This window comes from Chiloscyllium plagiosum, chromosome 20 (assembly GCF_004010195.1).
Source record: "Chiloscyllium plagiosum isolate BGI_BamShark_2017 chromosome 20, ASM401019v2, whole genome shotgun sequence".
NCBI classification, from domain to species: domain Eukaryota; kingdom Metazoa; phylum Chordata; class Chondrichthyes; order Orectolobiformes; family Hemiscylliidae; genus Chiloscyllium; species Chiloscyllium plagiosum.
In genome coordinates this window covers 2,165,895-2,181,175 of record NC_057729.1, presented here as the reverse complement: position 1 = coordinate 2,181,175, position 15,281 = coordinate 2,165,895, and the positions used below count along the sequence as shown (strand labels likewise).

Sequence of the window (15,281 nt, the reverse complement as noted above, 5' to 3'; positions counted from 1 at the left end):
ACTCTGTCCTTTCACCCCTAGGTGACACCAGGAGGGTAGGGAACTAGAAAGTGCCTTAATGATAAAACCTCCCCAGACCTGCTGCAACTTTAATTTCAGAGTGACATAGAGGTCTACAGCACAGAAAGAAGCCCTTTGGCCCATTCGAAGCAGTCATGATCAGAATGTTGACTGGTCTTTCAAACCATTTCTGACCTCCTCCGGTCCCATTCCTAACTCATGTGTTCAGCTGGGCCCACACAGACAGCTCCTCCACCCTCCCCCTCTCAACTCAACCGACCAATGTGTTAACCCTGACAGATGTGTGCATTTTCACTGGGCCCAATTACAGGGAGACTCACACCAGCCAGTACAGCATGTCCCTCTGGAAGTTGACACTGATCGACGAGTTCTTCACTTCGAATTGTAGACCCTCGCCAGGACGGAAGGACAGAGAGGCAGTCGAGAGATCCAGGTCAGTGATTTGCACTCTGTGAGACATCAACACACTGTGCTCAGTGACACACTTAAACAGATATCAGGGACACAGCCAGCTTCAGACAGACTCTTACCCACTGATCGAGTATTGTATCAGCCCTTCCTTCCCAGCAAAATCTGCTATGGAGATATTTTCCAGCTCTTCGGCAACAAATGTCAGCACTTCTGATTGAACTGCCGAGAACAGAAAAATTTTCCAATGAGTTTCTCAGCTGCACTTAGTTTACAGTCCAGTGTTTGCCCCGACCCACTGTATTCCCATTTCAAACATTTACCTTCAATTCAGAACAAAATGAAGCTACTTGGAATTCACATGCGTGATTGTAAGAGTGTGTATATGTGTGAGTGTAAGAGAAAAAGAGTGTTCATGTGAGTGATCATGTGTGTAGCTGAGTGTGAGTGAGCATGTGTGTGTGTGTGTGAGAGAGAAAGAGAAATCATGTATGCATCTGATGTGTCTGTGTGAGGGAGAGTGTGCGGGATCACTTGTGCATCTGAGTGTGTGTGAGTATGAATGAGTGTGTGAGAGTGTGGGTTAGTAGTGTAAGTGTGGGTTAGTGTGTGTGGGATTGTGTGTATGGGATCATGTGTCGGGGATCATGTGTGTGTGAGTGGGTGTGTTTCTGTAAATGCATGTGTACACATGTGGCCAAGGAGAAGCTCTGTGGGATGGGAAATGCATGGATTGTGTGTTCAGGTGCAGGAGTCGTGCGTGTGTGTGTATCTACAAGGGCTGAGTGTGCACGAGTGTGTTGGTGCAGGGCTGGGTGTGTTTCTGCAGGAATTGTGTGGTATTGTGATGTGCCCCCACTGTAACAAATGGGAAATATGGGTGGGTTTTCCTGTCTGGATGTCTTGGGGGGAAAGGTTAGCAGTGACACCATCTCTCCCACAACACTTCAACAAGGGGCCTGTTAAAAGACAGAACTTGCATTCGCGCGGTTCTTAACCCCACAGTATATTTATTTAGGTGCAGCAGCCCCACTGGTGCAGGTTTCTTACGCAGTCGGAGTCCCGGCGATGTGATCCGGATCCTACAGGCAGGTTTGGTGCCCAGGGCAGTGTGCAGTCCAAACAGGAGCAGTATGGAGCTGGGTAGCCAGGCAGCCATCGTTTCTCAGTCTATCTGTCGAACAAGGAGGCAGTATGTGATCCAGATTAGTCACCATGACAATGGGTAACACAACTACTTCAGAACTGTTCGTCGTAGTTACCACGGCAACTGTCGTCACACTGAATCCGTTCTTTGCCTGTCCAGGAATTTCACAGCAACAAAACCTTGACCTACTAATGAAATGAGCTGTTCTGAAGATAAGACCATTAAGAGGCCATTCAGCCCTTCAAACCTGTTACTCAGGAACAGCAGAAGGCTATTCAGCCCCTTCTCCAGCTTTTTACACAGGAACAGCAGAAGACCATTCAGCCCCTTCTCCACTGTGTTACACAGAAACAGCAGTTCCTCAGCCATGCCTATCCCCCCCCGATCAAATGGTTCTGTGTTCAAGACTTATCGTGAGGCTTGCGCATCAAGTTCTAGGTTAACTCGTGTAGAGTCTGAAGGAGGATTGTACTGGCAATGTTCCTATCCTTTTGGACAAGACAAATTGTCTACCCTCTCAGGTGGATGTGACACCGTTTTGAAGAAGAGCAGGAGACCAGCAGCTAACCTTTCTCACTGGACCAACATTACAAAGCAGACTGTCTGGTCATCATCAGACTAATGACTGTGGGAGCTTGCTCTGCACAAGTTGGCTGCTGGATATCCTACATTACAGGTCATTGGTTGTTAAGCTTCGGAATGTCTTTAGGTTGTGAAAGGCATGATATAAATGCGAGTCATCCTTTCTCTGTTCTCAGGTCTCTTCATCAATTAGGTCATGACTGAACTCTGTCTGAATTCACTCACCTGGGATGTATTTATTCACTCTGGGATGTATTTATTCCTGTCCCCAGTTGCCCTTGAGAAGATGGTGGTGAGCTGCCTTCCTGAACCGCTGTAGTCCACGTGCTGTGGGTAGACCCACAATGCCCTGAGGGAGAGAATTCCAGGATTTCGACCCAGGGACAATGAAGGAATGGCGATATATTTCCAAGTGAGAATGGTGAGTGGCTTGGAGAGGAACTTGTCGATGGTGGTGTTCCCATGTATCTGCTGCCCTTGTCTTTCTCAATGGAAGTGGTGGTTGGTTTGGGAAGGTGCTGGCTAAGGCCATGAGTACGGCTACATCAGGGGATGGCTCACATTTGGACTATCCCCCAGGCATTAGTAAGGAAGATATTATTCCAGCCCTGTTGACCTTGTGCATTGAGATGGCAGGTTGGTAGCTGTGATTGTGACTATCCCTCTGATCATTTTGCCTATCAGTTTACCAAGTCCTTAGACCAGAGATCAACGCTGGGCTCTCTCTGTGCCACCTTGTAGGACTTCCAACTCTAAGTGGCTAACTCCCTGAAGTTCCCGTCACATCACCTTTAACATCCACCCCCACTGCCTGGTCAAGCTATCTTTATCTTCATCTCCAATATTTTCAGAACAAATACATAAAAGTGGGTTGATGGAAATGGTTTATGGCTCCCATTTGTACTCTTGAACTTTTCCAAGTAGTGTTGAACAGGGAAATATTACCTCCTGGAGACTGCAGGGCAATTTTGGTGGTTTAGCAACACTACCCTCCTTCTTCATCAAAAGCATTCATCAGTTAGAACAACATGCCCTTCAACCTTCTGTGTAACATCAGTCTGTCCAATCTCTCCGTGAGTGAAACCTCTGATACCATTCTATCAACTCTCCACTCGCTCCTTGGAGTCCAATATTGAACAGACTATCCCAACAAGCAATCTATTAAAACTTTAACATGAATTTTTTCTTTTTCTATTCTAGCTCTCTGTTAATAAAGCTAGGCATCCAATAGGCTTTTCAACATGAAACAAAATGCTGGAGATCACAGCAGATCAGGCAGCATCCATGGAGAGAAAGCAGTCCAAGGTTTCAAGTGTACAGGTATATGACCTGTCAACAGAGCTAAAGTGAAATGTGGAGGGGGCAGCATGTATGAAATAGTAGGGAGGTGGTTTTAAGTGCTGGGGGATCAGGATGTCGAGAGTTCAGATTAAGTGATCAGAATGTGAGAATGGCAGAATGGAGAATGGGTCTAACTACCAGATATGAAAGAACAGCTAGTCCCACTGGGGTGGGGGGAAGGGAGAGAGGACATGGTGACAGAGAATGTAACAAAGCTAAAAGAAAGGGAAGCAATGGGTTCACAAATTGAAGGTATTGAACTGAATATTGAGCCTAGAACTTTTCTACAGCTTTATTAACTCATCCTGTCACATTCAAAGTTTGGCTTAGTTCTCTTTATTCTTACATCATCTTTAAATTTGTATCATTTAGTTCATTTTGCTTAAACTTATAGGTTAGATGCTCAGACTGAGACACAGCCTGAACTGGTTCATGTCTCCTCAGTTTACACTGTCATAACCACAGATAACACCAGCTCACCTATGGACATACTGAACTTTTAAATTCTAACATACACTTTCTCTTAAAAGAAGGCTGATATAGCCAAACTGACTACTGATGCAAATACAGTGGCTGCCTGGAGAGGAACTCTGGAATGTCATGCATACAGGTGTCAGGGACAAATGCACAAGTTAATTTGTAATCTCCTGGGAGTATCTCAAACTATGAGTATGACAGGATTAGATTACATTACAGTGTGGAAACAGGCCCTTCGGCCCAACAAGTCCACAACGACCCGCCGAAGCGCAACCCACCCATACCCCTATATTTACCCCTTACCTAACACTATGGGCAATTTAGCATGGCCAATTCACCTAACCTGCATATCTTTGGACTGTGGGAGGAAACCGGAGCACCCGGAGGAAACCCACGCAGACACGGGGAGAACGTGCAAACTCCACACAGTCAGTCGCCTGAGGCGGGAATGGAACCCGGGTCTCTGGCGCTGTGAGGCAGCAGTGCTAACCACTGTGCCACCGTGCCGCCCACAAATTCTCTCGCCCACAGAGTGAATGGTCTCTGCGGAATGCCGATAGGGGTGGGGAAGGAAATATATCTCTGGTGGTGGGGTCTGACTGTAGGTGATGGAAATAGCAGAGGATAACGTGCCATATCCAGAGATTGGTGGGTTGAAGGTGAGGACTAGGGTTTCTATCCTTGTTGTGGTTGGAAGGATGGGGTTCAAGGGTGGAGGTGTGGAAAGTGAAGGAGATGCACTAGAGGGCATTTTTGACCTCGTGGGAAGCGAAATTGCGGTCCTTGAAGTAGGAGGCCACCTGGGATGTTCTATGATGGAATTGCTCCTCCTGGAAGCAGCTAAGTCAGAGGCGGAAGAATTGGGGGTAAGGGATAGCATTTTTACTCCCTCCTAATGTCCATGTCCTCCACCAACCCACCCTCCACTCCCGGGCACCTTACCTTGCCATTGCAAAAGGTGTAAACCCTGTGCCCACACCTCCCCCCATCATCTCCACCCAAGGCTCCAAAGGATCCTTCCACATCTGGCAGAGATTTTCTGAACATTCACACACCTTATCTACAATGTCTGTTGCTCTCGATGTGGTCTCCTCTACACTGGGAAGACAGGACGCCAACTTGCGGAGCATTTCAGAGAACATCTCTGGGTCCCACACACCAAACACCCCCACCGCCCTGTGGCCGACCACTTCAATCCCCCTGCCAACTCTGCCAAGGACATGCAAGTCTTGTGCCTCCTCCACTGCCAAACCCTAGCGACCTGACTCCTGGAGGAAGAACACCTCATCTTCTGACTTGGGACCCTCCAACCAAAGACATCAACGTCGATTTCACCAGTTTCCCCATCACACCCCAGGTCCAACCCTCCATCTCGGCACCGACCTCTTGAACTGAACTACTCGTCCATATTCCTTCCCACCTACCCCCTCCATCCTCCACTCCGACCTATCACCATCATTCTCCCCACTTCCATCTACTATCACCTTCCAAGCTACGTACCGCCAATCCCAAGCCTCCTCCTATTTATCTCTCAGTCGCCTTTGCACCCCCCCCTCCCCCATCCCCACATTCCTGATGAAGGGCTTATGCCTGAAATGTTGATTTTCCTGCTCCTCAGATGCTGCCTGACCTGCTGTGCTTTACCAGCAACACAATTTTCGACTCTGATCTCCAGCATCTGCAATCCTGACTTTGTCACAATGTGTATTTTATACATATTTATACATATTTTAATATGTTTTATTTTGGATTTTTAAATTTAGAATTAGTGGCATATGGATTTCTTGTGTGTCTGAAGGAGTTTTATGACTAACTTATAGGATTTCTGTAGCCATGGTGATTTTTTTTAAAACTCTGAGATAAATAGTCTTAGAGCCTAATGGGAGTTTGTTTATACTGGGCGAATTTATGAGTATACAAAGGAAATAGTGTAGTGCATTAAGCTTTAGATAGAAAATTCTGGAATTGCTTTCTCTTTTGATTAGGAGAAACACCATAGCTTGGAATAAAAAGCATTTTAGTTTCAGTTCAAATCATTTTGCAGAGATCTTGTAAGTCCCATACCAGAAATATTTGGTTAAGACCCGGAAGGGGTTTATGTGGGGCTGAGAATATTTAAGCTCAATTATATGCTAAATCAAGGAAGAGGCTGTCGGATTCTCAAGGTGAGGAATTGAAGCCACAGTTAAATTAAATCCTATAGATGTGAAAGAGAAAGGAATGGTCTCTGGTGAGAGTACTGTAAAAGGAGTGCTCTTGGGATTACTGGGATTGTATTTTATGACGTATTTCAAAATCTTTAATCTCCCTGGGGCCTGTTCACAAAATCTATTTTATTTCTGCCTCTGAAAGGGGACACCAGACTAAAACAGAGATATGAGGTTTCTGAAAGATTACAGACTGATAAATAAGGCAGATGAAATGAGTGTAGGAGCCAGGAATAGATGGAGAGAATATGAGGACAGTACAAAGGGAGGGATCCTCAGAAAGATGGCAGTTTAACTGGTAACTGATATTTCTTGGGATGGCACAGTGGCTCAGTGGTTAGCACTGCTGCTTCACAGCGCCAGGGACCTGGGTTTGATTCTTGCCTCAGGCGACTGTCTGTGTGGAGTTTGTACATTCTCCCTGTGTCTGTGTAAGTTTCCTCCCATAGTGTGCAGATTAGGTGAATTGGCCGTGCTAAATTGCCCATAGTGTTCAGGGATGGGTAGGGGTTAGGGGCATTAGTCAGATGTAAATGTAAAGAAATAGTTAAAAATCACACAACACCAGGGATAGTCCAACAGGTTTATTTGGAAGCACTAGCTTTTGGAGCGCTGCTCCTTCATCAGGTTCCAAATAAACTGTTGGACTATAACCTGGTGTTGTGTGATTTTTAACTTTGTACACCCCAGTCCAACACCAGCATCTCCACATTGTAAAGAAATAGGGTAGGGGAATGGGTCTGGGTGGTTTGCTCTTCAGAGGGTCGGTGTGGACTTGTTGGGCCAAATGGCCTGTTTCCACACTGTAGGGATTGTATGATAATTCTAAATAGCTTTGTGTTACGTGTAAATTGTGTGATTTACTCTATTTTATCTTAATTTCCTTTGCATAATAAACTTCTGATTTCTGGTTAAATCTGAATCTGCATCATTGCACACATCTGTTTCAGGGAAATACCACCTCATTAAAACCAGAAAGCAAATGATCTATCAAGCTAGATTTCAGTCTGCGATTTGACTAATCCAGTAACAACATCTGATGAGATCATAACAGCAAAGTCTGGGGTTAAAATTCAGTTCAACCCCCAAATCTGTAAATTGAAGAAATTGTGATAGTGAACAAGCTGCTCATGTGTGCCACTGAACTGAGGTACTGGATGTAAGTTTGCTTGCTGAGCCGCAAGGTTCATTTCCAGACATTTTGTCACCACGTTAGGTAACATACGGAGGTACTACTGGGTAACAGCCTGGAAATGAGTCATTGAACCAAGACCTAGTCACACCTGCACTGCAGGTAAAGGACTCCCTCTGTCAGACTGCTGAAGGCCAGGAAGCCAGTCAAAACCAAGCTTGACTGCAAAGTAGTTGGAGCAGCTCTAAGGGTTTGATAGTGATGGCACACTGCTCACTGATGTAGAATACAAGACTGCATTGAATCAGGCATTCCTCCAAAATCATCTGCAAGGCAATAGCCCAAAGCAGCAGCGTTAGCCTGCCCCTATCCGTCCCGGGTCAGAGCGCGTCTGGTCCTGTCTGTCCCAGGTCAGAGTGAGTCTAGTCCTGCCTGACTTGGATTAGTGTGCACAATGTGAACAGTGATTGTACGTCACTGCTGTAAGCTGATGTGTGACAAGGCGCTCAGTAAAAGGGACCGTGAGTGTCAGAAGCTGATGACAGATCCATCGCTGAGCACTGAAGCTGTACTGGGCATGAGCTGAGCGCTGGGCTCCCTGTCTGAACCTGAAGTGATGGATTGGAAGAGGCCTCTAATTGAAAGCAGTGTGAACACTGTGGAGCGACTGTATTGATTAGCTCGCCCCACAGAAAGCCCCACAAAGACCGACTGTACCCTGTCCATAAACAATACGCAGCACAGAATAAAAAAGCAGATGTGAACGCCGTACTTATCTGTGAGAGAGAGGGCTCTGTTTGCACAGGCAGCTTGGACACAGCAGAAACTGAATCTCAGCTCCAATCCCTGGATGCTGTCACTCACTGACCCCCCACACTCTTGGCTGCACTCTCAGTAACCCTCAGCTCTCCAGTGACCTGTGAACCCCTCTCGCTGCATTCCCTATCCAATGGCATGTCATCTTCCTGCTTGTTGGGTAAATAGTGGCGGGGTCATAGAAAGTCCTGTGTATGACAAACACTGCAGCATTGGAGTTTAGAGGCTGGGAATTCGCGGCTGGAAGAAAGACAGGCTTTGTCCTGTCAAATGCTCTCAGAGGGCAGACTGTTCAGAACTGTGCTATAATCCAGGGATTACTGCAGGATTCAGTGTTCTGTGGATAATCTGGTTTTATTGTAGACACGGAACAGACAGCATTAACCCACTCCATCCTGGGGGGGTCACCCACTCCATCCTGGGGGGGTCACCCACTCCATCCTGGGGGGGGGGTCACCCACACCATTCTGGGGGGGGTCACCCATCTATCCTGAGGGTCACCCACTCCATCCTGAGGGAGGGGGGGGGGTCACCCACTCCATCCTAGGGGTCACCCTCTCACACCGCACGGGCATCCGAGAACCAGGCTCCAAGTGGGAGGGAGCCTCCTCACAAAACTTCCTGGGAAGACCCTGGATTTTTCTGGAAGACGGAGTCAGAAAGCAATCAGAGCTCCAGATTCTGTTGCCATCCCTGGCTGGACCAATTCCTGGAGCCTGCACAGACTCATCACTATCTCCCTATTTGGTGAACTGACCCACCCCCACATTCCTGAACCTTCGTCAGTCGGATACTTTGCTAAACAATTGGACGATGCTGGACTCTCAGTTAAGAGCCTCCTTACCTTTTCTCCAATACCTGTAGGAGTTTGTATACGGTGCACCCCATCTGTACACGCTGTGCTCTGAGTACACATGGAGCCCTGCCTGTACACACTGCTGACTGCCTCTACACGATGTACTCTGAATGTACACGCTGCTATGTCTATATGAAGTTAGAAATCACATAACATCAGGTTATAGTCCAACAGGTTTATTCAGAAGCACTAGGACTATAACCTGGTATTGTGTGATTTCTAACTTTGTCCACCCCAGTCCAACAACGGCTCCTCCACATCATGTCTGTATGTACACCACTCTGCCTGTATACACTGAGCCTTTACTGAGCCTGTGTGATACTAATTTGTACATTTGTACACTCTGAGATTTCTCCATAGATGCTGCTCTTGTCCTTGAATTATGAGTACAGCCGAAATTGGTCTTGTTCTGTGCACAAAGGAATCATATGCATAGGGTAGGATCCAAACTGCACTGCTACTCTGGTTGGAGACATTTGGGCCTCTGCACACCCCACTCTTGTTTTGATGTACACAGCTCTCACATCCACAGTGAGTATTTGCAGGCTTTCTATGTTGCTCCTTGTATTTCTGTTAGAGTGAGTGTAAGACTCTGTAGTATCCAGTCACCCACAATGTTAGTCAGGATCCTCATTAATTGGTGAAGAGCCAACCCCTATGCTGGCTTTTAGGTGGTTCCAGTCTCTAGGTTAATCACATTGCATTGCAACAGCTCTGAATATTAAATTGAGCTTGTTTCCCAAAAACCGGAATGTTCCCAGCCTTATATGATATGGCTCTCACCCAGGAATTCCTGGCTCCAACCCAGCTTGGACTAAGTGTATTCTTAGACGCTGCTGTCTAACATTGTCCTGTGGGAGATTCTCAATAGCCTTCCAATTGAAACCAAAATTAATAAGAACTTAAACAATGAAGCGGAAATAGAAAATGTTGAAAGATGAATATCAATAACGTGATTTATGCAACATGTCTGACCTCACTATTCTGAAATGATTATATGTTTCTGTCTATTTTTATTTTGTCATGATTATTACTGAGGCACAGCTCCACTGTCACTGGGGCACATTGTCAGTCTGACTGGGGCACACTGCCACCATTACTGGGGTACAGCTCCGTTGTTACAGTCAGAAGTAGGGAAGCTCTAATAGGAAAGTATCGGGGAACAAAGTTTAATTTATATAAATTTGAAATTGTGTCCTTTTACCATTCTTGTTTAAGTTATGCAGTTATAGATTAGCAATTCATCTGGTCCACTTTTGGCCATTGGTGAAAAACACAGTTTGGTTACAATAAATAGTTTAGATTAGATTACTTACAGTGTGGAAACAGGCCCTTCAGCCCAACAAGTCCACACCAACCCTCCGAAGAGCAACCCACCCATACATTTACCCCTTCACCTAACACTACGGACAATTTAGCATGGCCAATTCACCTAACCTGCGCATCTTTGGACTATGGGAGGAAACCGGAGCACCCGGAGGAAACACACGCAGACATGTGAAGAATGTGCAAACTCTACACAGACTGTAGCCAGATGTGGGAATTGAACCCGGGTCTCTAGCGCTGTGAGGTAGCAGTGCTAACCACTGTGCCACCGTGCCACCCTATTCCTCTTATTGAAAAAGTCCTGTGGCGCATATTCTTTTAACCTGAATTAAACAGTGAGGTAAAACTGGGAAATCTGGAGGTTTAAACAAATGGGAACAGTGGAGTTTGATTGAAGGTGTACTGAGTCATGACAACATTTCCATGGTTATGAGGGTACAATTCCACCATTACTGGTGTGTTGTTCAACTGTTCCTGTGGTACAGATATTGCATTACTGTCAGACAATTCCATCATTCTCTGAGGTAGATTTTCTTATGATGATGAGTTAGAAACCCAATGTATCATGGATGCTGTCAACATTTAATTCCAAAACATGATATTATTTTAAAAATCTGCTGAAGCCAAGAAATGACAAAAGGAATAGGTCCAGACCCTGCAAGGACATGCTTCAAAACAGCTGAATTCCAGAGGACAGGTGATGGTAACAGGTCTGGAAATCAAGGCCCCATTCGACCGTGTGAAACCCTAGCAAAACTGCAATCAATGGGTATCGTGGACAAACTTTCCACTGGCTGGAGTCATAACAGGCAAATAGGAAGATGGTCGTGGCTGTTGGAGGTCAGTCATCTCAGCTCCAGGACACCTCTGCAGGAGTTCCTTAGGGTAGTGTCCTAGGCCCAACCATCTTCAGCTCCTTCATCAATGACCTTCCCTCCATTATGAGGTCAGAAGTGGGGTGTTTGCTGATGATTGCACAATGTTCAGCACCGTTCACGAATCCTCAGATGCTGAGGCAGTTCATATTGAAATGCAACAAGATATGGACAATATCCAGGCTTGGGATGAGAAATGGTAACATTCGTGCAACACAAGTGCCAGGTAATGGCTTTTATTGGAGATGGTCAATTTAGCCCCTTGATATTCAAAGGCATCACCATCATAGAATCCCGCACTATCGACATCTTGGGGGGGTTACCATTGACCAGAAACTCAACTGGATTCACCATATAAATCCAGTGGCTACACGAACTGGTCACAGGCTAGGAAAAGCTGGCATGGTGGCTCAGTGGTTAGCACTGCTGCCTCCTAGAGCTAGGGAACTGGGTTCGATTCCAGCCACAGGCGACTGTCTGTGTGGAATTTGCACATTCTCCCTGTGTCTGCCTGGGTTTCCTCTGGATACTCCGATTTCCTCCCGCAGTCCAAAGATGTTCAAGTTAGGTGAACTGGCCATACTAAATTGTCCATAGTGTTCAGAGATGTGTAGGCTATGTGCATTAGTCAGGGAAAATGTACAGTAACAGGGATGGGATACTCTTCAGAGCGTTGGTGTGGACTTGTTGGGCCAAATAGCCTGTTTGCACACTGTAGGAATTCTATGGTTGTTTTTTTTTTAGATTACATTACAGTGTGGAAACAGGCCCTTCGGCCCAACAAGTCCACATGAGTAATTCACTTTCTGACTCTCTATACCTGTCCACCATCTACAAGGCCCAAGTCAGGAGTGTGATGAAGTACTCCCCACTTGCCTGGATGGGTGCCAGCTCCAACAACACTCAAGAAGCTTGACACCATGCAGGACAAAGCAACCTTTTTTACTGACACCACATTCACAAATATCTATTCCCCCCCCCCCCCCTCTATCACTTATGCTTACAGTGCTAACCACTGTGCCACCGTGCCGCCCACTTACCACCGTGCCGCCCACTAAGTTGTATTCTATGATTCTGTGAAAACTGTGATGAGTAATTCACTTTCTGACTCTCTATACCTGTCCACCATCTACAAGGCCCAAGTCAGGAGTGTGATGGAATACTCCCCACTTGCCTGGATGGGTGCCAGCTCCAACAACACTCAAGAAGCTTGACACCATCCAGGACAAAGCAACCTTTTTTACTGACACCACATTCACAAATATCTATTCCCCCCCCCTCTATCACTTATGCTTAGTAGCGGCAGTGTGTGCGACCTATAAGATGGACTCCAGAAATTCACCAAAGATCCAAACTCATCACCTTTCAACACATAGCCATTTCCAGCTATAAAGGCAAGGGCAGAAGATACATGGGAACGCCACCCCCTGCAAGTTCCTCTCCACGCCACTCACCATCCTGATTCAGAAATATATCACAGTTCCTTTAGTGTCGCTGGGTCAAAATCCTGGAACTCCCTTCCTAACAGCAGCCAGCGATGTCCACATCCAAATGAATGAATTTGAAAAAAGGACACATGGAGTATTGCCCCTATAGAAATGTTAGGGAAACTCCAAACAGAAAGAGAAACATGACAGGAAGAAATAATGAGGAGGCTGACAATCTCCCCACTGCCCCCTCAGCAGGAAGCCATCTCTTCCAGAACTTTTGTGTTTTAGTTTTTCAGTATAAAGAAAAGAGAGTAAAACTGGAAGTTTACAGAAAACACAGAAACATGGAAAACAGCAGCAGAAATAGGCCATTTCAGGCCAATCCTGCTCCACCATTCAATGTGATCATCCAACTCAGTCTTCTGTTCCTGCTTTTGCCCCCATCCCCTTTGATCCCTTTAGCCCTAAGAACTATAACTAAGTCCTTCATGAAAATATTCAAGGTTTTGGCCCTGACTGCTTTCTGTGGCAGAGAATTCCACAGGCTCACCACTCTCTGGGTGAAGAGATTTCTCCTCATTTCAGTCCTAAAGGACCTACCAGGTATCCTTAATCCTGAAGAAGGGCTTATGCCCGAAACGTCGATTCTCCTGCTCCTTGGATGCTGCCTGACCTGCTGCGCTTTTTCAGCAAAACATTTTCAGCTCTGATCTCCAGCATCTGCAGTCCTCACTTTATCCTTAATCCATGACCCTAGTTCTGGACTCCCTGGTCTATAGGAACACTTTTCCTGCATTTACCCCGTCTGATCCCATTAGAGCTTTATAGGATTCTGTGAGATGCAATCTCATCCTTCTAAAATCCAGCAAATGTAGTCCTAATCGACCTAGTCTCTCCCCGTACATCAGTCCTGCAACCACATGAATCAATCTGGTAAACCTTTGCTGCACTCTCTCCTTCGCCAGAACATCCTTCCTCAGATAAGGAGACCCAAACTGCACACAATACTCCAAGTGTGGTCTCACCAAAACTCTGTACAATCATGGCGAGACATGCCTGCTCCTGCACTCAAATCCCCTCACAAAGAAGACCAAGATACCATTCACCTTCTTGGAGGTGAAAATGGAGTTTAATATTGCATTTTGGAAAGTCAAATCAATGTCGGAGTTTCATGGTGAATGGTAGTGCGTTAAGGATTGTAGTGGAACAGAGGGACCTTGGAGTTCAGGTGCACAGTTCTCTGAAAGTGGAGTCACGGGTAGACAGGGCAGTGAAGGAGGCTTTTGACACACTGACCTTCATCAGTCAGGGCACTGAGTATAGAAGTTGGGACGTTATGTTGCAGTTGTACAGGACGTTGGTGAGGCCGCACTTGGAGTATTGTGTTCAGTTTTGGTCACCTTGCTATAGGAAGGATGTTATTAAACTGGAAAGAGCGCAGAAGAAATTTGCAAGGATGTTGTCAGGACTCAATGGTCTGAGCTATCAGGAGAGGTTGGACAAACTAGGACTCTTTTCTTTAGAGTGTAGGAGACTGAGTGGGGACCTTATAGAGGTGCATAAGATCATGAGAGGTATGGATAGGGTGAATGCACTCAGTCTTTTTCCCAGGGTTGAGGAATCATGGACATGGCGTCAGTTTAAGGTGAGAGGGGAAAAATAAAAAGGAACCTGAAGGGATTTTCTTTTTACACTGATGGTGGTATGCATATGGAATGAGCTGCCAGCTGGAGTGTGGTTGAGGCGGGTACATTAACAACACTTCAAAGGCATTTGGAGAAATGCATGGATAGGAAAAGTTGAGAAGACATGGGCTAAGTGCAGGGAAATGAGGTTAGCACGGATGGATATTTTGGTTGGCACGGACCAGTTTGGGCCAAAGGGCATGTCTCTGTGCTGTAGGATTACAAAAAAAACTGGTGTACAAGCCCACTCAGGTCTCATTGCACCTCACCCTTTTCCAAATTATCACCATTCAGATAATAATCTGCTTTCCTGTTCTACCACCAATGTGGACAACCTCACATTAATCCACATCCACATCTGCCATGCATTTATCCACTCACTCAAATTGTTTGGTTGCAATTAGGGTATAGTTCTACAATTAATGAGATACAGTTCAACTGTAAATTGGGTACAGGTCTGCTGTTCCTACATAGAACATAGAACATTACAGCGCAGTACAGGTCCTTCGGCCCTCGATGTTGCGCCGACCTGTCATATCAATCTGAAGCCCACCTAACCTACACTATTCCATGTATGTCCATATGCTTGTCTAATGACGACTTAAATGTACTTAAAGTTGGCGAATCTACTACTGAAGCAGGCAAAGCATTCCATACCCTTACTACTCTCTGAGTAAAGAAACTACCTCGGACATCTGTCCTATATCTATCACCCCTCAATTTAAAACTATGCCCCCTCATGCTCGCCGTCACCATACTTGGAAGAAGGCTCTCCCTGTCCACCCTATCTAACCCTCTGATTATCTTATATGTCACTATTAAGTCACCTCTCTACCTTCTTCTCTCTAACGGAAACAGCCTCAAGTCCCTCAGTCTTTCCTCGTAAGACCTTCCCTCCATACCAGGCAACACCCTAGTAAATCTCCTCTGCACCCATTCCAAAGCTTCCACATCCTTCTTATAATGTGGTGACCAGAA

At 46.0% G+C, this 15,281-nt stretch overlaps 1 protein-coding gene across 4 annotated transcripts in view; it reads right to left on the bottom strand.

The window, feature by feature from the left end:
* LOC122559980 (phospholipid transfer protein) overlaps positions 1-15,281 on the bottom strand; it is a 59,233-nt gene that overhangs the window by 36,401 nt on the left and 7,551 nt on the right. The window contains exons 1-4 of one of the 4 annotated variants that reach the window (XM_043710098.1): positions 8,088-8,327; positions 1,480-1,603; positions 552-651; positions 342-470 (exon numbers count right to left, since the gene is read on the bottom strand). In XM_043710098.1, the coding sequence (XP_043566033.1) occupies positions 342-470; positions 552-651; positions 1,480-1,588 (338 nt within the window). In that variant the 5' untranslated portion in view covers positions 1,589-1,603; positions 8,088-8,327. Of the gene's footprint in view, positions 1-341; positions 471-551; positions 652-1,479; positions 1,604-8,087; positions 8,328-15,281 lie in introns of those variants that run through there. The other 3 variants (XM_043710100.1, XM_043710099.1, XM_043710101.1) reach the window with 3 other exon arrangements.